The sequence below is a fragment of the Enoplosus armatus genome, unplaced genomic scaffold (genome assembly GCF_043641665.1).
Source record: "Enoplosus armatus isolate fEnoArm2 unplaced genomic scaffold, fEnoArm2.hap1 Scaffold_92, whole genome shotgun sequence".
Taxonomy (NCBI): Eukaryota; Metazoa; Chordata; class Actinopteri; order Centrarchiformes; family Enoplosidae; genus Enoplosus; species Enoplosus armatus.
The window spans coordinates 3,157-27,895 of record NW_027261284.1 but is presented as its reverse complement, the minus strand read 5'-3'; the positions used below and the strand labels follow the sequence as shown (position 1 = coordinate 27,895).

General features: G+C 39.8%; 1 protein-coding gene across 1 annotated transcript; it reads right to left on the bottom strand.

The window, feature by feature from the left end:
- Window positions 1–6: 6 nt before the first annotated feature.
- LOC139307346 (ephrin type-A receptor 6-like) lies at window positions 7–19,103 on the bottom strand (the record flags this gene model as incomplete). The annotated part of the gene is made up of 12 exons (XM_070931148.1): window positions 7–78; window positions 167–376; window positions 478–539; window positions 670–855; window positions 1,630–1,755; window positions 2,421–2,423; window positions 4,583–4,653; window positions 6,094–6,199; window positions 7,514–7,676; window positions 8,065–8,189; window positions 17,399–17,749; window positions 18,948–19,103. Coding segments are annotated over 12 exons (1,631 nt in total), but the record flags the coding sequence as incomplete, so codon positions are not given.
- Window positions 19,104–24,739: the final 5,636 nt, after the last annotated feature.

Here is a 24,739-nt window from a genome sequence, read left to right as displayed (position 1 = left end):
CCATACATCACTAGCCGAGGAAAATTTTCCATAAGCAATAGCCTCTGGTGCTGTCCAGCGTATTGGTATCTTTCCTCCCTGACACAAAATACACAGAAAAAGCTTGTTAAGGTGAAATTCAACACTGCAATAACTGTCAGATTGTAACATCAAGATGCACACTCACTGTAGCAGTGTAGGCCGCTTCAGTGTCATCTTCAAGGATTCTGGACATGCCAAAATCAGACACCTTACACACCAAGTTTTCATCCACCAAGATATTGCGAGCGGCTAGGTCTCTGTGAACGTAACCCATTTCTGAAAGATAGGTCATGCCGACGGCGATGCCACGCATCATGCCAACCAGCTGAAGCACTGTGAACTGACCGTCACGCGTCTGGAGTGGTTGTGGAGAAAGAGAGAGGACAGATATGATGTATGGAAGGCAAAAGCTCCCCAGGAAACAGGTGTACGTCAGTGAACGTGCATCCCTCTTACCCGGAGAAAAGAATCAAGCGCTCCATTTTCCATGTACTCCACCACTATCATTACTGGTCTGCCTGAGGAAAAGGTTAAAGACATGATTTGAGTGGCGAACAGAGAAAAGAGACTAAATAATGTCATGAACTAAGATTGAAGCTGAAGAGAAGAACATCTTTGCGAACACACTGATACACATATAGAGCTTACTGTTGGTGACCACTCCCTCCAGCCTGATGATGTTTGGGTTGTTAAACTGTCCCATGATCGAAGCCTCACGCAAAAAGTCTCGCCTCTGTTGCTCCATATAGCCACCTTTAAGTGTCTTTATTGCCACAGCGATGTCCATCCTTCCAGGTATACGCAAACGTCCACTGCAGACTTCCCCAAATTCACCTGCCAAAACAACACAATGCAAAACAGTGCGTTATCTCTCATATACCTAAGACTTATTCCAAGATCTACTGTAACTCAATGAAATATTAAAAACACTGGTATATTCTGTAATCATTGCTACCCATATAACTGATCATTATGTTTTCTGTGTGTTTTTGCTTCCAGGTGAAACAAACATTGTGAGTCAGACAGCTGGGTAATCAATTAAAACTTGAAGTTGAAACAAAAGAGATGAGAGCTGCCCTGCTGTTTAAAACATCTGTAGATACACGCTGCCTCCACCAGATGGAGCCCATGTTACAGAAACTAGACAAATGGGAGGCACCTTCATGATTACTCATGGGCTAAACAGCAGACACAATCTGTTCGATTTAATTAACCATAGAACATCATCATTCATAGTCGGCAGCACTGGTTTTGTTCCTCTAAGGGTCAATACACTAAATTACTTTAAAATCAGCTTGCTAAGAGTGGCTATAAAATATTTAACTCAAACTTTATGAGGTTTAACATTTCTTATGAAATAAAATTGTTACTCAACATAAAATGTGACAAACGCCACCGGGACATTTTCACAATCTGCCAGTGTAATTCTAAAATTGAATTTAGGAAATAATACCCAGATAATGACATGCACTAAATAACCACTTCTACCTAGATACCAGTCACGCATTACCCGTTCCTGCCGTAAATACAGAAAACACATGTACAGTACACAGAATAAGTTAATGCTGGTGTACATTTGTGCACGTACTGCGTGTGCATCCATTTTACCTGCACCAATCACCCTCTCGATGCATATGTATGAGGGGTCTATCTCTTTGGCGAATTCCTCCACAGCCTGAGTGGGGTCTTCATATGTGTCTGGATCCACATAGGTCTTTATCCCAGAGAATGGGACTGGAGGAGAAGAAACACAACATACAGTATGCAATATTACAACATTTACCATATTATATTTGAACCTGAAACTTTGATAATCCCCCTACAGTTGCATTGCAGCAATATCTTAGGGACAAGATAGGAGTAATAGGGTGAATACAGACATACACATGAAACATATAAGTAACACGCACATATAAGAGATGGTCATAATAACATGAGCACATGTGCAACACGATGCAATCTAGTATCATAGAGCAATACGTTTGTGAGTGAGTTGGCAGTTTTGAACCACGGGTTCACCGGATTTCAAAATAATTTCCTTAAAAAGGACTTTGATTTAAGTAGAAAAATGAGGTATGTATGTATTACACCCTTAGCCATTATCTTAACCATTTGTTTAATTTATTCAAAATGCAGAATAAAACTACATAAAGACATTATCTCTGCAGTAAATTCTGATATATAATATAATGTTAAAGTTTTGTTGAGATGTGCCAGAGAAGTTAACTTTTGTTTCAACTACATGAGTTCACAATTAATGTTGTATTTGCTTCTTTTATACTGTAAGGATTTTATGTTATTTTGTCAAGGGATGGAGAAAGATGAGGGGGGGCTCAGAAAATGCCCCAGAGCAGCGAATAAAGACATTGCAGGCAGCCAGGCTTCAGCATCCTCCTCACTGGCTGAGGCTGGGGACGCTGCTGCAGTGAGCACTGTGCATGATGACTGGCACAAATGATAACTTGAAGCAGCCCCTGGTACACCTCGAGCAGATGAACTGGGGACTAAATGTACTTTATAGCTGAGTCAGCTCATTTTGTAGAAGGTTGAAGGCTTCGTCTGAGATAGATTCCAGTTTGGAGTCTACTCTCTACCTCTGTCTCCAGGGTGTCTAAGCTCTGCTCTAATAGAACAAGCCGTTTCTACCAGTTTGTTGAGCCTGCTGGCATCCCCTGACAACAGCAACAGAACAAACAACAAGCTATGACTGTGGGCAAGGATTTTAACTATTCAAATCATTTTTTTTATATCGGCAAGACTGTTATTATTTGTCATGTGCTGCAAGTAAAACTAGACTCTGATGATATGTAAAATTAAAATAATTTGAAAAAGTATGACTGGATAATTTTGCAGCAAAACTCTATCCAACTTTCTGTCCACTGGAGGAAAAGACACCGCGGACAGCATGAAGACACACGCACACAAACAACTGCACACAAGCAGTAGTGATGCACACACACAGACAGGCCTTGTGTCCAATGTGTGTGTGTGTGTGTGTGTGTGTGGTTACTTGTACATGCATCTTTGTGAGAACCAATTTGAGTTTTAGTCTTTGGGAGTGAGGACATTTTAGAAAGTGCAGACATTTTGGTTTGAGGAGTCAGGTTTTAAGGTTCAGGTTAGAATTAGGTTTAGGTTAGGGTTAGGGTCTGGGTTAAGCATTAAGTTGTGCTGGTTATGGTAAGGGGCTAGGGAATGCACTATGACAATGAAGGTCCTCACATGTGTAGAAGTGCATAGTTGTGTGTGTGTATGTGTGGAAGTATGTCAGCATGTCACAATATTTTTTTTCTCAGTCCACCATGTTCTTCTGGGATCAATCACAAATCCCCAAATCAAGCACACAGTAGGTGGAATGGTTAGATGTGTCTGCAGGTCTCAGATCGAATCCTGAGGCCTACAGGGCCACAAGAGCACTCTATGAACTGTCTTAGTAAATTACACAGGACACTATTTTGATCCCCAAGAGTGATACGCTTCCCCTGTGGAGCAATCCATAAACTTGTTTTTATCTGTAATTGTAGCACCACATTTGGGTCAATCCTTCAATTCTAAAACAGAGCAGCGGTTACCCAAGTTTTGTCACAATCCAATAATGGGTGTGTGAGATACTGCGAGTGGAGAATGGCTGAAAGAAATGAAATATTTAGCATCAAAATACTGGCCAATCTGTAGTATGCACAATCAATAGCGTACACAACAGTGATGCAGACAGACGGAGAGATATTTCTTTGTGTAGTGTAGTGTAGTGGTGTAATTAGACTGCGCCTACAGCTTAGTTTGATCAACACATGTGTGTGTGTGCTAAAAGTATTGAAAGGACACGGGGAATAAACATCTTTCAACCGCTGATTGCAGTTTAATGTTTTGTTATCTGGACGATAACCCAGACAAAAGATTAATACTGGACTTTTGGATATTTGGGAGTTGGGACATTTCCGATAACAATATATAGTCTTTTTTTTCACATAGACACATAACCTGAACAACCATCTTGATACACATCCTTTAGGTTTGTTTTCTTTAAAGAATTGTGACCAAGATACATATTGAGCGGGACATTTTGCTCTCTGGTGGACAAACTATGTGATGGAGACAGTGTTTCTAAATGAGCTCAAACCTAGTTTGGTATATCTGTACTGCAATTTCTTGTTACTTATTGGCCAACATATACACAGTTATCTGTACATGCAATGAGCCAATATTGGCTGACATTTTGGAAGAGTAGATTTAATCTTAACTTTTTGATAATGTTGCTTTTTAAATAGGTGATGCACAAACCATTTGAAGACTTTTGAGTCTGGATCAGAATTTTTAGTTTAGTTTAGAACAAGAGTTGGCTTTGCTTTTTCTTTTCTCTACGCACTAACATTAGCATTGTGCTCTCACATAGCCAATCATAACAAGCCACAAACCTTCAATTAACTCCATCAACCAAGTAATTGGATGAACTAACAAGACAGCGAGTTGTATGCATACCAGTGTGAAAACCCATGCAAGTAATAAGAAGCCAAAACAGAATTTAAAACACACACACAATAAAAAACATTGCATACAGTACCGTGTCCACTGCGGAAGCGAGTCCTCCTCTTCTCCTCTGACTTCATCCTGGCTTTAATATACCCCTGACACCTGTACAGGTGACCCAGTAAGAATCACCTTCAGCACCACATAAAACATCCTCACCATCTCTAACCCTCTCAGTGTTTTGTGCTCAGCAACACTGTGAATTAGTTGACATTATCAGCAGGAAACAAGTATTTACTGCCCTCATGACAAAAGGTGGGAATGTGCACATGTATTCTGACAGCGGGACCTGCTTGTAATGCCACATCATCAATCTTTGGTTTGCAAAGACATCTCTGGTTGAAAAAACAGACAGCCATTTTCCTCTTTTCTATAACCCATTCTTTTAGAGCAATTTTTGTTCTTGCCTTTATGTAGTTCTTTTTATTTTCTTTCATTTCCCCACATTTATCCGTTTCAGAGTCCCAGAAATTCAAGGCTTTCAAGGCTCAGTCTCCATAGTGAGGGAGAGTTGAGACAAAAGTAACAATCAAACACTAGTATTCAAGAAAAAGAGCAATTTGCAGCCTCCATGTAAAAAACATAGAAGAGGGTTGCCCTTTGAAAATGTCATCATATGATTAAAATGTGCTAATACTTTGCAGCTTTTGACTTTAGAAGTGTTCATTTGTATAAAATGATTTATAAGACATAAGCCATATTGATATTTAGACTCAGTTGAATTATATACTATGAATTATAATGCCTTAATCTAAGCCTAGTCTAAGTCTAAATATGATTGGGTCACATTTTTGTGAATGAAATAACAGGTAGCCTTTGAGAGCAACTTAGGGGTGTCGATTATGCTAACTATCAAATCTCCCAAATGTGCCCCTGGTCACTAACAGGACACGTTCATCAAGTTGAAACAAGCAATTTGCGAGTTTGTGCCATTGAGAGTTTAGAGAATCCGACTTGGAACACGAGCAAGCTTCACAGAAAAATGTAAGAGAGATTTAGGATAAGAAAACAAACATGTTCTTGTATGAGGCCAAATGTCCATCATTTTGTTGTCTGGGAAGTACCTGAAACAAGTTTTTTGTGTGTTCAGATATTTTCAGCGTATAATATTTAACTCAAATTGTGTGATCAAAAATTATTGCTTCATTTTGTATCACAGTTAAGTAAAAATCCAGACGGAGTATCTACGGATTCTGGGCCATTTTTCATTGTTTATTAATAAGTGCCACTAATGGTAAAACCCTGCGAACCAGAGGCGGACTGGAGACAACAGTCTGAGATAACCTGTGGAAGTTAATGGAATGGAGCAAACTGCTGGTACATGCATTACATGCTGAGTAATTAGGCAGAAAATTGGTTCAGCCATTTGGAAAATAAGAGTGTCTGCTTGGTGGCAAAAGAGAGTCCATTAACAGACTTCTGGTTGTAGCGTCACTCTGGAGATTATGAGGAGAGAAGCACAGAGGTGTGTGTGTGTGTGTGTGTGTGTGTGTGTGTGTGTGTGTGTGTGTTAAACCAGCACCGAAGAGAAACGGGGTTTCTTACCGGCCAGTGATGAGGAGGAAGAGGGTAAGGATGACCAACAGAGAGAAACCTCCTACAGACGCTGTGACGACCACCAGAACTTGACCCTGATCAGCGATATCAGGATCTGAGGAAATTGAGAAAGCAACGGGGGAAAACAGAGGAAAGACCAATCAGCTCCTGTTAACATTAACATCTCTCTCCCAAACCAGAGAGCTGACACACTACTCACTATGAATGGAAACAACATTCAGTTTCTGTGTTGCTAAATTAAAACTTCCTCCATATTTATCACTGTTGAAAACGCAATAGAAGGCATCCAATCATTTTATAGTATCCTAAATCTGACCAAAACCAGACTGCCTTGTCATGAAACTGATAAAACAGATTGAGACACATATGTTGAAGCTGTTCTACTTCAGACCTCGGCGATTCATAACGTTCACTGAAAGATTTGGCCGCACAGTAAGTTGGACATAAATCTTTAAAAAAAAATTTAAAAACGTATTTTACTTTTCCGTTGCTACGTTGGAACATCATGGATATTTCTTCTATGTATCTCACAACAAAAGCTATTTCAAACTATTCTGCGCTTTTGCCTGTGAGCAAACAACAAAATATACATATAAAAAATGTTTTCATAACAGAAATAAGTATCTTTAAAAGAGCGTTTTTGGCAACACCTCTGTACGACTCAACTTAGAAACTTAGTAAGAAACTGCTTTGCTCTTGGTGATAAAACTTAATAGTGTATCTATTTATTTCCACTGTTGTTTCAGACCTGGTCTTAGACTTCTCCAACTGTATAAAATTCAGGTTAATAGGAAAACAGTGTGGAAACATGAAAAAGGTCTAAATCACTGTGTGTGAGCTATGTGAGGGAGAGCGTTGTACGGGTTGAATAAGGTGAAAGAGAAGATGGTACATAAGAAGAAGCACAATCCAGTTCAAAAATGGATTTACGTCAGATGCAATGGTAAACGGGAGTCTGAGAATGTGAAGGTGGACATCTACATATTCATCACCCAAAGTGTGTATCTTGTAGGAGGCTGTGCATTTCTGCATATTTCAGCATTAGAATCAGCAGAGCGTTATGTGTGCATCAGGAACTTACAGAGCTTATAAACATTTAAATAAATGGCTCATGCCTGAAGAAGCACTGATGAGTTTCACTGATCCATAGCAAAGAATGACCATAAAATGTCTGCAGGGATTTTTATGGGGTTGTTGATCAACACTGATGACTCCACATCTCTGGCTTTGAAACTCCCTTCTTCACCCGCGCATTGTTTTAAAACAGAGCTCCATATCCGTTGGCATTTCAGCACAAATAACTGACTGAATGACTGAATGACTTAATATTATAACCATCCCTCCTAAAAACACCAGTTAGTATAAAAACAGGCACGATTCCCCCAAGCTCGCTCCTCCACAGACGTACCCTCAGCTGCAGTAGCAAACTCAAAGTTGGGGCTGTATGCTGTGTAGCCAGCAGCAGTGCGAGCGCGCACGTGAAAGACATAGACAGTGGAGGGGCTGAGGCCTGTTACCACCACGCTGGGGCTTTTGGTCCGCGTTGATGAGTAGCTCAGCTGCTCTTGCTCCTAGAAAAGCAGAGACAGATTGCCAGAGATGATAAACAAAGGCAGGTTTTTGGCAGGACAGACGAACGTGTTTGCATAAACCCATTATCAACGCAACATTAACACATCATTTTTATCCTATTAACTATCAGAGCAGATGGTGAACAAAGCAGAGATAGCAATATATTATGGATGCTACACTTACAGTAGATTTGGGGGTCTGTATGTGAACAATGCACATTGTTCTGTGAGCAGTGATTGTTCCCAGTGTATGTAATCACTTGTGGTGAATTTCAGAGCTAAAATAACTGTAATATAAACCATTTTCAACACTAAGCAATTAACACATATGGTACATAAACATAGAACACTGTCAAACTAACTTTTTTAGTAATATACAAGACTTTACCTTCTCATAGTATTTGACCTCATAGTCCACTATGTCTGAGGGTGGCGGTTCCACTTCTGACCAGGAGAGGGCGATGCTGTTTTCAGAGGCCCAGTCTTTCCTGACTACACCCACCAGAGCAGGACCTGAGGATGTAGTCAACAAAAAAAACGTGCAGGGATTCGAGTCAGCTGTGACTACAGGTCGGTGAGGAGGAGGCTGTTTGGAGGTCTTTAAATGCTGCACACGTGAAAGTTCAAGTGTTTAAACAACAACAACAACGACAAGATGTCTTTTCACACCATGGACACTTCTAGATGAGTTAATTCGCTAGTTTAAATCTCCACACATTGGTAATTTCATGATACTTCTAAAATAAAACATGTACTAAGAGTTGACTTACTGATATGTTTATGTCATTCTTGACACAAAGTATAAGGATTGGGAGAAACATAAGCAAGAAAAATTGCATTTTTCTAGCAGGACTGAGAAGCTCACAGTCACCTGACCAAGAGGCCCAGGGGAATGAGGAAATGAGTGATTCCAGCCATTTATTGCTCGAGCCACTGCAGTGAACTCTAAAGCGAATCCACTAAGTTCAGAGACACCACTGCAAAACACATTTTAAAAGTGTCTCCAGCCATCACAAGAAACATATCAAAATTGAACTAAAAAGTTTCAGAACTCCAAACTGGGAAAATAAGTCTGAAATAGAGCCTGAGAAAAGTGCTCGCCTTATACGTAACATCTCCACTCTCCAGCTTACAGTAGACAATCTCAAGTAAAACTTTTGAGAAATGTAACAACATGGTGGCAGTTTGGAAGAAAAATTGTTTCTGTATCAGAGGAATACCCAAAGGGAAAGGATGGCCAAGAAACAACCATTCTACTGTCCAGCTCCAGTGTGATGTGCAGCCCGAGAGAAACATTTTTGCTAACCAAACCACCAGAAATGCAGCAACTGTTTATCATGTTTGTCATTATTGCTGAATTTGGGGGAATATTTTACACAAGGCTGCTGAGGAGACACAAAATCACCTAGCAGAGATTCAAATATTTACCATCAATTATTCATAAAGCCTTTGCTTGAACAGAATATGATTTGGCAAACTAATAGATCCAGTCCCTCTGTTGTCGAGCGTGCTGTTTGGGAAATCATTGTTGGAATACAAATTCGAGCCCAGATTGATGTCTTAAACTGTCCTCATGCTCAGAGAAGCAGATAACCTACTACGCACAGACTGGGTGGGGCACTTCAGAAAGGTTGTCGGTGTTACCGTATTTAGTCGCATGCAAAGGGGTTCAGATGCAACTTTCACATCTTGTCAAGAAGCCAAGATTTTCGAGCAGCGGCTCGGCCCAGACAGGACACGTCACAGTCCAGCAGCTCAACTGTTTGTATTAAAACAAAAAAAGAGCAGAGAGAAAAATGGTGCGCACAGGAAGCAAGAGTTTGATGCTGACTCCTGCAAAAATGCACTGTCGAGGTGACAAATCTGAGGTGTGTCCAATTTTGCATTTCTTTATCCACCTAAACTCTAAACTACATCCTGTCGGTGAAACAGAGCCACAAAACCATGTCACAGTGTTTGAATAAAAATGACACCTCTTGACAACTGAGATAAGTTTTACATAGGATTATCAAAGGAGACAAAAACCATCATAAGTGTGTCAATCATTAACATATCAACACCCCAAATACCCTCAATCATTGGACTGTGCTGTCTATCAAACACTTTGCAGAGCCAGATCACACATGCCATGTTATTCCAGGTAACATGTGCCCTCTCTATCCTGGTGGCAGGTGGTGCCTGAGCTGCACAGAGCGAGTGGAGATGTTGTGGGAATATCTCAAGCCTCTCAGTCTGGCTGCCTGCTGCAGTTATTAATGGCAAACAATAGACTCACCAACAAAAATATACACTGCGTATTGACAGAACACTACAGTGCACAAGTACACAGGCAAGGCAAGGACAAACTGTCATCTGTGCCATATCTGAATTACCGAAAGTTAGAGCCTAATAATGACAAGTGCAGTGCCTACTTAAGAACAGTCATTATTACAAAGCTCACAACATTAAACACCAGTTCCTTTAAATGTTAAATGTTTATTTATAGATTTATAGATTTATAGATTATTTTCTGACCAAGGGTCCAAAACCCAAAGATATTCAACATACTATCTCGTAAAGCAAAGAAAAGAAGCTGGAACTCTGTGATGTTTGGTTTATTTTCTTGATTACTAAAATGATAAATTGATTTTCAAAATGTTCTGTCGATCGACACAATCGATTAAACTACTTATTGTTTCAGCTTTATCACACAGTGCTGACAAGAAACCTCTGTAGTTATCTACTATAAAAGTGGAAGTGCATGCAGGTGAAGGCACGCACGAAACCTGAGGCGAACATCAACTAATCTGAAGAGGAACAGCTGCAAAATACATATCAGTCCATGAGGCCAGCAGAGACATCTACAGTCTAAATCAGGTCACTCTGTAGTTTATTATCAAAGTCCATTGTACACGGGCCACAAGTTTGTTTGTGGTGGCTTATTAGTAGTTTTACATTTATTTAAAATCGTAAAAGGATTCCCTGCACAAAATCCTCAAAATCATGCATGAATAGACCCCATAATGTAAATGAGTGAGTACATTTGAGACTATATGAGCTGATTTTTTAATTAATCTGTTAAAACACATCCAAACAAGAATGGTTCCCATAAATGTCATGTTCAAGTAAGTAATGATGATGTACTTCAGTCGGCATCAGTGTAACCAGGCAGATAAATATGCATAACCCACTTAGGGGATAAGAATGTTTGCGAGAATCACATTACTAGAGGGGATTTCTGTCTGCAGCATACAGTATAATGTTATGTATCAGTCACCACGCGTGTGTGTGTGCATATTTGCAAAGTGAGAAAATTCTCTAAAAACCCTCTACACTCTCATGCAAAAAGCTATTTTAGTTTCAGGATAAATCAATCCACTGGTTAGACACCTACTGTTATGTATGAGAAACAACGATTATGGTCATTACATTCTAATCTCAATTCACACATCAAAAGATAATTGAGAATCTGTAAACTCTAGTTATTGGCAACATGTAAAAATAGGTTAACCCTCGACTGTAGATGCTCAACCAGATAAGGAAAGGACAGAGGGGGGAAGAGGAGAGAGAGGAAGAGTGAACAGGGAGAGCTGTAAAGAAATCCCACGAGGTTGCATCTCCCCTGCATCTGAGCATATAAATAGAAGTCAGCCTTATTCCCAGAGCAGAGGAGATGAAAACAGAAGAGAAACCACTGGAGGAAAGTGGAAAAGAGCAAAGTAAAAAAAGAGGAAAATCTCCTGAATCAGGACACCACAAAACAGTGGGAAATGTTCACACATGAATTTAGCATGAGAGAAGTCGTTGTTGTTGTTGTTGTTTTGTAAAAGAACAAATCATGATGTTGACAATACCGGTTTTACTGGAATAACAAAAATATACAAGCCAGCAAACACCAACCAACCAGTCCAACGTTTTTACGCCACTGTTGAACTGATTAAACATATGCTCAGAAGATGGAGGTAATGAATTAGGAAAAACAGCACTAAATGAGTGAAATGACTGATTCATTAGACAGTACCAACGGTGGCTCACACAGCGCAAATACTATGTGCCATGGAAAGCCACAGATGTTCAACAAAGTGTCGGATTGGAGGGTAAGGGCTCTAAAACGATGTGATGGTGGTGAACTCACTGTACGTGTGAAGCTGTAATCAAACTACGTACCACAGACTATACATGTCCAAACATTTGTTTTAGTCTAACATTACCAACAATGAGTCTGAGGACAATACAAAAAATAGTATCGAAATGTATTACTAATTACTTATTACTTAAGTATTTATTCATCTGATTTTAAAAGCTAGTATGATGAACACAAGTACAAGCTGTAGTACTGGGGCAGAATTGAGCACAACTCTGATGACGCTTTGTTTCGATTAGCCAACAAAAACCCATGTAAACTTCACAGGTATAATCTTTAGTGTAAACTTTCTAAGGCTCAATAGCCATTTTCCGCCTCTGCTATGGCACAATCCTTCCTTTATTATCTTACATAAGGATTACTTTTAACACAGAGTGAGTCTATCTTTGCGGTTGTCTCTCTGCTCCTGTTGTAGGAGCACATTTTTTACCTCTGTGCAGCAAGCACCTCACACAAATTTGCACTGATTTCTCTGTGCCTCCTCGCAGAACACTGCAGCGAATTTTGTGGGAGGAATCGTCAGTGAGAAACGCTCTGCTGAGCAATATCTACAGTGCTCATAAACACAGAGATCATCCTGTTCACACGGCTCTGCATTGCTGCCTTGAGAGGCGTCAGGACAACAGCTGACCTTCATCAGCTTCAACAAGCAGAAAACCAGCATCCTGTGCTACAAAGTGAAATTAAGTGTGGAGGAGAGAATGCAACAAATAGGCAATCAAATGTTTTCTGAGAATCCATGACTGAACATTATTACTAAATATTACTCAGACACTGACTGATAACTCCAGAATATCATATCGTCGAAGGCGATGAACACTCCACTCTGTTCAAACACAAAGTGATCATGCATCTTGCTTAACTGAGCATTTTAACTTATCAAGGTTAGACAAGCACACAGGCAATAGAGAAGAGAAATTATTAGTAATTCAGATTAATAGGTTTAGCATAATTAAAAGCATAATGAGGCATTAATATGCAATTTACAAACAGATAGTGTGCCGACAGAAAATAAATCACCCCCCTCACACACAAAAAAATCCAGTTAACTGCTAATTCTGCTTTTGATTGGCTATTATTCCATCATTGGCATACTATCACAATCAATTATACGAATCACCTTGCAGCATCCGCGTTAATTTCCTGTCCGTCCCAAGTCCATCCAAACATGAGTTCAGACGAGCACAGATTTACAACAAGCATTTCTCTCAACTCGATGGATGTTCCACCTCATTTGAATTTATATAATTTATATATATAATTTAAGTTTTGGAGTGCTTGAAGAATGTTTTGCATTTAACAACAGACTTATTGTGCTTTGATTTGATTTTCTAGCACTGGCCTGTTATTAGACAGCATCATCAAGAAGATTCTCCTCTGTGCACAGCTAAAATATATATGAAATGCCTCATGCACGTCACTTGTTCATTTACATTTTGTTTCAGTTATTTCTGAAGAATTTAACAGATGTGTGATATTGTGAATTACCTGTGGACTCATATAACATCTCAGTCCAATGAAATGCAGATTATGAGCCATGGAAAACTGCACTCAAACAGTATTAATGGTGTACAGTGTGCAAACATACTATTTATCCCACATAAAATGTGCAGGACAGTTATATAACTGCAAACAAGAGATCAGGCTCATTCCAACCTGCATCAAAGCACACAATTAAAGTAAGGGTCATTGTACTCTCTCTAATGGATATACATCTATATATGGAACTATATCTATCTGTTGTACAATTGTATGATGACACTCAATCAAAGAAGAGGGGTATCTTTACTATAATGGAAGCAGTAAGAGAAGAAAAAAGTGTGTGTGTGTGTGTGTGTGTGTGTGTGTGTGTGTGTGTGTTTGTGTGTGTGTGTGTGTGGGAGAGAGAGAAAAACAAGAGAGAGCGCAGGGAAAAGCTGGAGAAAGACTAACAGACCATATGCAAGGCTGTAGGTGGTACATGGGTTTGGCAAATGTGAATGAATTAATGAATATTTTATTTTAGTGTCTGGTCATTTACATAACCCATCCCTCGTGGGTTTATTCAGACACATGAACTAGCGCCAAGCAAAGCATTCTGGCATGTTAGCCCACCATCATCTAACAGCACAATACAAAAATCACATATACACATATATATAAGCATCAACATTGTCCAAACACGAACATAAACTTTCCAAAAATGACGCTCCGGGATATATTCCTACGTACCAGACACAATACACAAATCCAAACAAGACAAAAAGAAACAAGAGTCTGAGGAAAAAAGAAACAAGAGTCTGAGGAACCCACCCATTCTCCTCCTAACCCACGCTTTAGAGAGATATTCAGAAAATGCAACAACATTATCAAAAAGGTATTCAATTAAAGCTGCATTCTTAATACCTATCAAATCTAAATCAGGAACATGAACTTTTCTAGACAATATCTGTGTGTGCAACTGTCATATGTGTATGAATTTGTTTGCCGCCTTGTTTGCATGCTTGTCAGGCTGTGTGTGCGTACAGTGTGCCTACTGAGGAAAGGCGGTTTGACAAGTTAATCCACTCTAAACATCCTAATGGGAACATCCCCACAGGCTGCTTCTCCTCCTCTACAGAGATTATTTTGCATTCCAACTTCCTCCCATCAGTCGAGCTGCCTTTGCCAGAGAGATGGGTATGAAGTGACACAAACACACCTGACATCTGGTTTCCATGGTGTGGTAACAGCCAATCAGCAAAACATTGCATTTCTAAAAATAATACTTTAACATAATATTTTTCACTGTATACTAGGGAAGAATTAGCCACAAGAATTAGCCACAAGAAATGAATGTTATTAACTTTTCTTGAAGGAGCAGGAGCATGTTTTAAGACCATTAAGATGGCAATATGATGATTGGGACCAATTTTTCCCCTCACTTATCAACCATGCACTCCACATTGGCTGAAAAACTAAGAGAAGCATAAACACAACTCCACTAAACACAGAGAGCCTATAAATGCAGAAAGGATGTCAGAAAATGATAAAAAAAAATGAATAAGAAAATGGTAATATTTAGGAATTACACATCAAAGTCTGCCATTCATAAACACAATGACAGCATTTGCACAGTCTGAATACTTGACAACAAATGTGAAATTACATTTTTATTCCCTCCGCTCAGTCTCGGGTCCTCGCTCTCACTTAAACCGTGGACTCCATCATTAGTGCTGCTTCATGCTCATCTGGGATATGACTGTTTTTGACACAGCAAGCTGCTGTACGCAGTTATTCAAGATTTGAATCTGGCTCACAGTTACACTAATAATCTTACTGATCTGAGTCATTTTTATTATGGGTCGGTCGATTGGCTGGTCGAGCATTTTGGTTCAGACGGAAATATCTCAACAACTATTGTACCATGGAATTTGCGAATCCTACTGACTTTTTTTGTTTTCTTCTGAATGACTGCAAACTAATGACATCCTCATCATCCTCAACTGTACTGAACCGTTAAGATAGCATGTAAACACACTAAACTAAGACGGTGAACATGGTCAACATTACACTTGCAAAACATCAGCATGTTAGCCGAAGCTTGTTTAAATATCACACAGCATTCTTCTGATCAAAACAGAGACTTCAGAATTGAGACCAGAAGTCTTTAAGACTGTTCCTGGCATCTATTGTTCATGCAATGTAATCTGTAAGCCTTCAAAGTGACTGTACTTGTAGAACAAACTTTCAGCCAGGAGAGTGTATGTCTTGCTGTCTCAAAAACTGAAGAGGAAAATAGGATAAGGATAGGATGTTGTATGACATTGTTTGCACTTCCCATGCTCCACTCTATGCTGATAGGACGATATCAGCCTATTATTGCATACATAGATGATATACCCACTTCCCAATTCCCTATTTTTGTATCTGAGCCACTGACGACTGAATTTCACTGCTGCTGCGCATGCCGAAAGGGAAGAAATGTGCACATACATCCCAGTATAATTTATTAATCCACTCTCTTTCCTTCCTTCATCTCATCCTTCTTCATCAGATATTTCATCAATATTCTTGCCTTTAAAATATGAGGTTCAGTTGAATTCAGGTCTCCTATTTTTCTGATTCAATCCAAAGACAATGCTGCATCGAGGACAGCTAGCTGTAGTTGACCTCAGGTCAGTCGGGTTCCACTAATTAGGTCTAGGTTCAGATCACAGTGGCTCTGTCAGCTCTTCACCTCTTGATACATTAAGCTGGACACAGAGACAGGGACTGAGGAGAGGACTGAGTACTCAGGAAGGAGAAAGGCAAATCTAGCTGCAGAATAAATAAACCCCTGCCTGTTACTGTAGCACAAATATCTTCATCTGCTCCCAAACACAGTATTCATGAGTTGTGAATCAGGTGTTATGTAACGACTGGACATAGCATAAGCATGTAAATCAATCTTTATAAATATTTTAGAGCTAAATATGGCTATTTGAATGTTAACCCTCAACCATCTCTCCTGCAAAAGGAGAACAAATTGAATACATTACATGCAGATGTCCTGTCAACTAAAATTTGCCATTTTTAGGAACAACTGTAGTCACTAGTGTCCTCTAGTCACTATGCACCAAAGTTAAGGAATTGAAGTCAAAGCTTTCAGACACAGTTTAGTTTAGCAAATACAGTGGACAGTTGTCACTACAAGCATTTGCCCAAAACTGGTTGCTCACATCCAGTCCACAGATACTCCATCCAATGCCCAAAGAGGTCAATTGTGGATGCAGGAACATAGCACAATTTGATGTTTTTGGTCAACGCCTAATGCTCAGGTAAGTTAGGTTGTTAGGTGCAGCGGGTATTTTCGGGCAGCGGCAAGATGAACTTGTGGACAAGCGAAACTCCTAGTAGCTTTTGCAACCTGCTAGTTTGTACACTATTTTTTTATCGGTTTTGCTTGGCTCGCTGCCATCCCACAGGTGAATGGTCCACTGGGGAATGGCCCACCATTCCAGATGGCCATTTTGCCCATGCCAGCAGGATTAAAATGATGAATGTGTCGCAATATTTTGTAGCTTACCATGTACTATTTCAGCCCTGCAAAATGTTTTTAAATTTATTTATGTAATTATGAAATTCGTGGCTGCAACGAACAACTTTTTATTTTCGTTATTAATCTTTCAAATATATTTTAAAGTCATTAGTTAGTCAGAAAATAGAGCTCAAAATAAGACCCTGGAGCCCAATGTGAAGTCTCTGAATTGCTTTTTTTGTCCAAAACCCAAAGTTCCTCAATTACAGTGATGTAAAACGTTGAAAATCAGCCAATCCTCTCATTTAAGAAGCTAGAACCAGCAAATGTTTTGCTTGATAAATGACTTAAATTAATAATCAATCATCTAAATAGTTTGCAATTGATCTCTTTCGATGGATTGATCAATTCATCCACTATCTGTTTAAGCACTTTCAAATGTTAAATTAGTAATTAATTGTAAATCTTATTTAAGTCAAGACGCCATATCAATATAAGTAAATCCTATAAATCTGTAGGACGTACATCTGCTTGTCATTATTGTCACTGTTGGACCTGAAGACAGTAAAACGAACAGAATTGGAAAGTGGCACTGAAGTGAACAAGAGCTCTGCAACTCACCAGCTTGGTGTGTATTGACGGTGACATTCGCCAGCGAGCGAGCAGCCACACCCAGCCCAGAGACCCCGTTCAACGCCTCCACATGGAAGGTGTAGTTGGCGTGCATGGCGAAATCTAGTATTGCTACAGAGGTACCCGTCAGACCAAGCGGCCGTGGGATGAACCGCAGGTCTGGCTCACATGGCTCACACTGTATCGCACCGCCGTCGCCGTCACCTCCATCACAGCGCTGGCACAGGATGTTGTAAGTGATGTCCTTCCTGCCTCCTGTATCGCTAGGAGGCATCCACTGCAGGAAGAGAGCCGTGTCATTGATCAATGAGACCAGGTTCCTGGGAGCTGACGGGGGCCCTGAAGAGAATGAAAAGGTATTTAGAGAGAGTTTACTCATTGATAACCCACTGATCACTTTGTCAGGTGTTTTTAAACAAATACGCTTGCACAAATATCGCATACCACGTATAGAGTGGTCTGGTTATTGTCTGAGTGGACAAAACACATCATCTGTGATCAGTGGTGCCATTTTAGACACTGTACTCTTGGAAGAGCCACTGTGTCTACAGTTTATTAAGAATATGAAATGAAATGTGCAGCAATAACATCTCACTTTTGGCATAATACTGTGCAAAAATGCAGGTTGGTATCGGTTTCAAGTATAACAGCGAATACACCACTCATCTGACCTTGAGGATGAAGCTGAAGTGGGTACATGATCACCTAAATCTGACGATTAAAGGACATTAGCAGCAAGTGAGCATAATTTGAATCTGCAATGTGTGTGTGTGTGTGTGTGTGTGTGTGTGTAGGTAGGTGTGTGGGTGGTTGGCTTTCAACATATTCTGCAGTATTTCATTCCATCACCCTATGTGTTCATTTCCTGGGTAAACAGTTCTGAATTTTCACAACTGTACAACGTCTGATTTGGCAAAGTGATCAGAACTAAAGTCGAGAGAGTGTTTTTGAATATTTGTGCGTAGGTGTGTGGGTGGGAAGTTTTCGGAGTGCCCTAAGTGTTGCTACTTGTCAATTTCATGGATACTACTGTCAGATGTGTTTTTTTTTCTCTCCTCTCTCCTCACTCGCTTTCTGTCTCTCTTTCTTTCTCTCTCAACCCGACCGGTCGAGGCAGATGACCACCCACCCAGAGCCTGGCTCTGCTCGAGGTTTCTGCCTGTTAAAAGGGAGTTTTTCTTTGCCACTGTCGCCAAGTGCTTGCTCATAGTGGGAATTGTTGGGTCTCTGTAAATAATATTATAAAGAGTGCAGTCTAGAGATAACTTTGGTGCTATACAAATACAATTGAATTGAATTGAATGTCCATGAATGAGGTACATCCAAACAGATGTTTTTTTCAGAAGATATAGAGGCATAAAGTTGTTGAAGCATATGTATAACTTTGCTCAATCATACTACTAAAATAAAAAAAGAGTAGATGGATGAGACGAGAAAGGTGGAACCACAGACTAAAATAAATTACAGACATGCAAACAGAAACTAAGAATTCCCAGCTGACAGAGAAAGTTCTTTTTTTTGTAATTACTCAACTAACTTGTACAAGCCATGGTGGAGGAGTCTTTGATATCCCTGTAGAAGCCTTTGTCGCAGTGACAGATGGTGGCGGCCTGATCATGGCTGGAGCTATGTGGAGGACACTTGGTGCATTTAGTGTTTCCAGCGTATGCCTTGAAGAAGCCAGGCATACAAGCTGGAGAGAAAGAGGAGGAAAAAACAGGTTACACAAGGTTAATGTTCCTCATGCAAATTTCATTTCCATCAGCACACATACATTTAATTCAAAGCTCCAGCTGCTTCTCTCCTCACCTGTGGTCTGACCTTATTTCTTGAGGTACTATGGATCACTGTCACCGCCTTATTAGCTCACTAAGCAACATGCTTATAGTCCTGCCCATTGTCCAGTCTAACAAATGGAACACTCCTGTAAGGCCCCTTTTCTGATTCGCAAAGTCGCACAACCCACAAATATGTTTTGAAGTAAACACATTACAAACGGCTCATCGCCAAACTAAGGCGGTTTACAAGTATGTACTAGCAGACTTCCACAGCACCAAAATGTGTTTTTTTTTCATTGTGGTCTGGCAAGATTCAACAGGTTTTTCATTTAGATAGTTGTCATATCAAGTTGTCCGGACTGCAGACGGTCGTTCATGTTAGGTTGGCTATCAAGATCCAATAGTTAGCAAAAGTTACTTGAAGAATGAAGCGTTAATCAAACACTCAAAAAAACTGTTAACTGACCATCAATGGCTAACATAGTCCTGCCCTCACTTCAGCTGCCTGATTCAACTATTGAACTACTTCGCTAAACCCGGATTATTGCTATCACCAGCCAGCTAAAGGGAGACAACGTGCAACAGAAATAAGTTTGGAGGTACTGGAAGGTTATATTTCCCCTCCTTAGCTAGCTGAAGTATCAAGTCTAAAATAAAAGTGTTAAAAATAGGGTGTAAGTTGATGCCAAGTAAAGACTCATCCGCCACGAATATCTGTACAACATTTACATAAATATATCCATCCAATAATTGACAAGACATCAAGATATTTTCGGTGAACTGACAGATGGTACTGCTGCTACTTTAGCTTTAGCTAAAAATATTTGCTGACTGTTTCAGATGTGGAGATTATAGTTTCTAGAGATGCCAAATGAGGAAATATGTTTAATACAGCTTCAACGAAATGCTAGAACAAGAATATACAGAAGAGCAACATTTTCAGGCGTTAGGAAGGTAAATTGATGTGGTGGATACTACTGTATGTAAATGTTTAAGCTACGGAAAAGACTCTTGAGCCCATTCGTTTTAATCAGCAGGTTTAATAGAGTCCCAACTTTCAGATTCCCTTGAATACAGACAGAGGAAAGTTTGTATTATTTGTCAGGCAGGTAAAAATGCTATTAACATACAAATAATGCATTAAAAAATACAATTATAGCCTGCTTTCAGTCTAAAACCTCCATCCACTTACGGGGTCCATTCTGCTGACCTAAGTATTCTTCAGTTTTCCATCCTTACCCCGGTTCACTTTCCTACCTCATTACTTCCTCCCGTTTTACCTTCCCATTTCTTTTTTCCCCCCCATCAATTCAACCAACTCTCCTTTCCTTATCTCTCCAATTTTTCTCCAACTGTTTTGCTCTGCCACAATTTTCACCTTTTCTTGATTTTATTCATCTTTCTTCCAATATTTCTCCTTTTCCCATCTCTCTTCCTGCTTTCCTCTCCTTCGCTCGTTCCCTTAAGTCTTATCAGAAGATGGCAAAACCATTGCAGGCTGCCTCCTTCTCCCCAGACATATCTCAGCAGAGAAAAATAAAGAACTAATAGTGCCATGATGTAATATTCTGGGAATCTGGAGATCATTTTTATTGCAGGAGTGAAATGTATGAGTTTATATATGTGTGTGGATGGGGTAATCATTTAAAAATCATTAAATAGATATGCTATAAGACAATGCAATGATAGAGGAGAAGGTAACTTATTGGGAGATTCAATCAAGACTTCATGGCAGACAGCTAGAAGGATTTTATAATTTCGGCATTTTAATATTTTTCCCACAGTTACTGTAAGTAAGAAGCACACAGTATAGTGAGTCCATTGAGAAGCATTACCACTATAATCCCTCTGTTCGTATTAGCCCTTTTCATTATACAGTGATGAGTTTCATACTGTGTCACATGAATGATGTCCAGCTGCCAGTAGCCAGTACTGTACCAGGACTCCGTGTAAAGTATTATTGTTACTGAGTGTATGACCCTGGTGAAATTAAGTCAATTGAATTAAATTGTTCCTGGTACATATATTCATGCAGTGATGGTGATTCTGATTTAATAAATTCAGTAGTTGCAGATACACTAAAATCCCTCAGATTGTAATGCCAACCAACTGATGCAGCATCTAGTATCTACATGTATGTCAGTATGTCAAGTAACTTTAAGACACCTCGAGCATACAATACAATTATCAGTTTAAGCCCCATAGAATGGCGAAGGGTGAGGAGGGTTAGGGCTCAGTGGTTATGCAAAAGTCCCATTAATTTTCTCCACAGACAATGTTGGGTGACTGACAGTTGGATCACTTAGATAGGCCTGAAATTAGAGCTGAACGATTAGTTGATTAATCAATTAATCAATTAGTAGATCGTCAGAAAAAGCTGCTATATCTATTATTGAACAATCGTTTCAGACAAAACATCAAAAACTATCAAAATAGTTGTAGATTCATTTTCAGTCAACAAATCGATGAATCAACTGATGAAAGCATGTTTGATTGTTGGATGAAAAGTAGAAGGCACAAGCCTGTGGACATTAAAACGTTAGGTGAGAAGTTAATTACAACTCCCAAGGAGCATTTCGGCAAGAAAGATCCAATCACTAACTGTAAATTCTGCAACATGCGAATGTGCCAATTAATTGATTAACTGAGAAAGTGTCGATTCATTCAAATTGGCTTTCTAAACAGTCGTATTCTTTTCTATTCTATTTTACACAGCTATATTTCCTTGAAACGCAGTGGTAAAAGGTCACTATATTTCTTTAAATAGCAATGGTCAATGGTTTTGAATGAGAGACGACATGCGAGGTAGAGCGAAAATGACGATGGAATTTAGCAAGGAGGAAATAGATACATGGAAAAAACAATCTGCATAAACCGCTGGACATAATTGAGTATAAAGATAAGTAAAAGGGATGAGATTAAAGATTGACACACAGAAATCCTCGCCAAAATCCTGTTGCTGCTCTGCTCCTCACAAGAGGAGTCATTTGTCACCCAGCTTCCAATTTTTGAGGCACCTCATTCACTTGGATATTACTTTCCTCCAATGCTGAGCTCCTGCCAAAGGCAACAAACACACAGATTCATTTGAATTTCCAGCTGCTCCCTGCTCTCAGGTAAACGCTGGGAAGATCACCACCAAAAAGCAATTACAATACTCATACCACTATTTCTATCAAAGAAGTTGAAAAGACCGCCCCCCCCCCCCCCCCCCCCCCCCCCCCCCACACACACACACACACACATAATGAGGTCCAATTTGTTCACTGTCAGTTGTTTGGCTTTTTGTCATGGAACGCATTCTTATTCATGAAAGGAACAATATTGGCACAAAATACGTATTCCTACTCAGAGCAAATACTTCTGTACACACAAAACATACAACAATAAAGCAGACACGAACACGTGTCGCTAGCTTTAGGGCGGATTTGTTTTCATTATCAGATATTCTGCTGATTATTTTATCGATTTATCAATTTGTCATTTGGTTTGGTGATATTCGATTTACTGTCATATATGAAAATCAGCTAATGTGGAAAGCAGGAAGCAGTGAATGTATTTTTGCTTGAGAAATGACTAAAATGATTACTCAAAATGAAAATATAATAGGAGGGGTGACAAAAATTTAACTGGTGTATTACTTTTTTGGCCACTTTGGGGCAGCGCTACAAGCTGTAAACAAGATTGTTATGTTGTCAACTTATAAACTTCATATGGGAAGTGTGTTAGCAAACAGTTATTTATACACTCTATACACAGCAGCTCTGGAGCTACATTAGCACTCATTTGAAGTTGAGTTCATGTCCACCTGATGAATCCAAGTCCAAAATTCAATCACTCTCTAGCTCTGTATTGGTCTCCACCAACTACTAAGAGCAGTAAGGGAAGGCTCTTTAAATGCTCGACTGTGTTCAGCAACTAGTTGCTAACTTTGTCTGTACGCCGTTCGGTGCTTGTTTTTTTTAGAGCATTTTAGCTGAAAACAGCTGCTTGCACGCTGAAAACATTGCTGATAAGAGCAGTAAGTGAATCAAAGCAGTAAAGTTGCGGGCCGGAAAACTAAAACAATGAGCTAAAAGATGCTCTGTTGAGCTGATGGGACCTGCAGAGCCAGGTGATAAGTAATCCCTTTTAAATTACACAGTAATTTGATCCATAAAAATATCGATCAGAGCAGCTTAAAAAAGACACTTATCAAAACATTTAAGAGTAAACTAAGAGTAGCACTTAAGAATGCTTGAGATTAGAGTTTCAATAGATAACCTACAGAGGCTCGGTCAAAGGAAGTACATCACCTGCACATTTGCAGGAATGCAATGACGTTTCAACTAAGAGATTTTGAGTTGTTTGGGTGTGTAGAGTTGGAAGTTTTCTCTTGGCTTTACGTTGTCAGAAACAGATGGAGCCAGAGACTATGTTTACCCTGGTCTCTCAGCTTTGATATGCAGATGGGAAGTTCACAGAGAATGAGTGATGCTCTAGTCTGGCTGAGCTGCGTTAGAGGCCAGAGTAAACACAGTCCTTAATGGACAGAAGAGGGGCACAGTGACTCAGATACAAGTACGAGAATGTATTGACTTTCTTAATTCCCATTCCACTTTGCCTGAATTTAAGGTCAAAGGTTCGTACTTGTCCTGCCTGATCAATGCTGTGTCTCGAGACAGCAGAGGTCATGAGTGAGCAAGCTAAGTATTGTCGATTTTTTGGAAAACTAGAGAAAAAGGGGAAAACACTGGTGGACTTTATTGTGTGATTCTGAAAATCTCTGTTAATGTGCGTCCTCACTATTCGTCTGTACAGTATGAAGAGAAGCTGGGCTGTGTTGGTATCAACGTCATGAAAAGTACAGGATGATGGTTGAAACCAAAATATTTAATGTATTTTTCGGTAATCACTTATCTTACTGGTGGGCTTTTGGTCTTGTCTGCCTATCTTTTCTGATTCAAATGAAATCCGAAAAGACGACTCTATTAGCTTCCCCCTCAATTCACTGCCTCCTTTTGAATATGATGGTGTGACGAAAGGATGTGGAACAAATAGCATTAGCGCTATGATGTTGCCTTATCTAGGTCATGATATAACCAGCCTATCTCTGAGTAATCCTCTTGTGGCTGACACTGAATGAAAGGAATAGAATAATAAAGCACTCGATTGAGATGTCAAAACAGTCTGGCAGAATGCTATTGGGGTGGAAAGCAGGGTTTGATAAGCGCTGATGCCTTTGTTTAGGCAGCTGGGAGGGAAAGATGGACGTGTTAGCGCAGAGCTCTGCTTATATTTGGGAGCGCTGGGGTTTTCCCTATTCTCTCTCTCTCTCTCTCTCTCTCCCTCTCTCCCTCTCTCGCTCTCTCTCCCTCTTTTGCTCTTTCCCCATGCTGCCTCTCAGACAGCTTTGATCACAGTACCCTTTGAAGCAGTGTTCCAAAATGAAAACGAGGAGAAAGCAGAAGTCATCGCAAGTTCATGCCTAAACTTCCTGCAACTACTTGCAAAGTGCACATCTTCATCACAGCATAAGCTCTGCAAGGCCTATGGAAATTATTGATGAGAA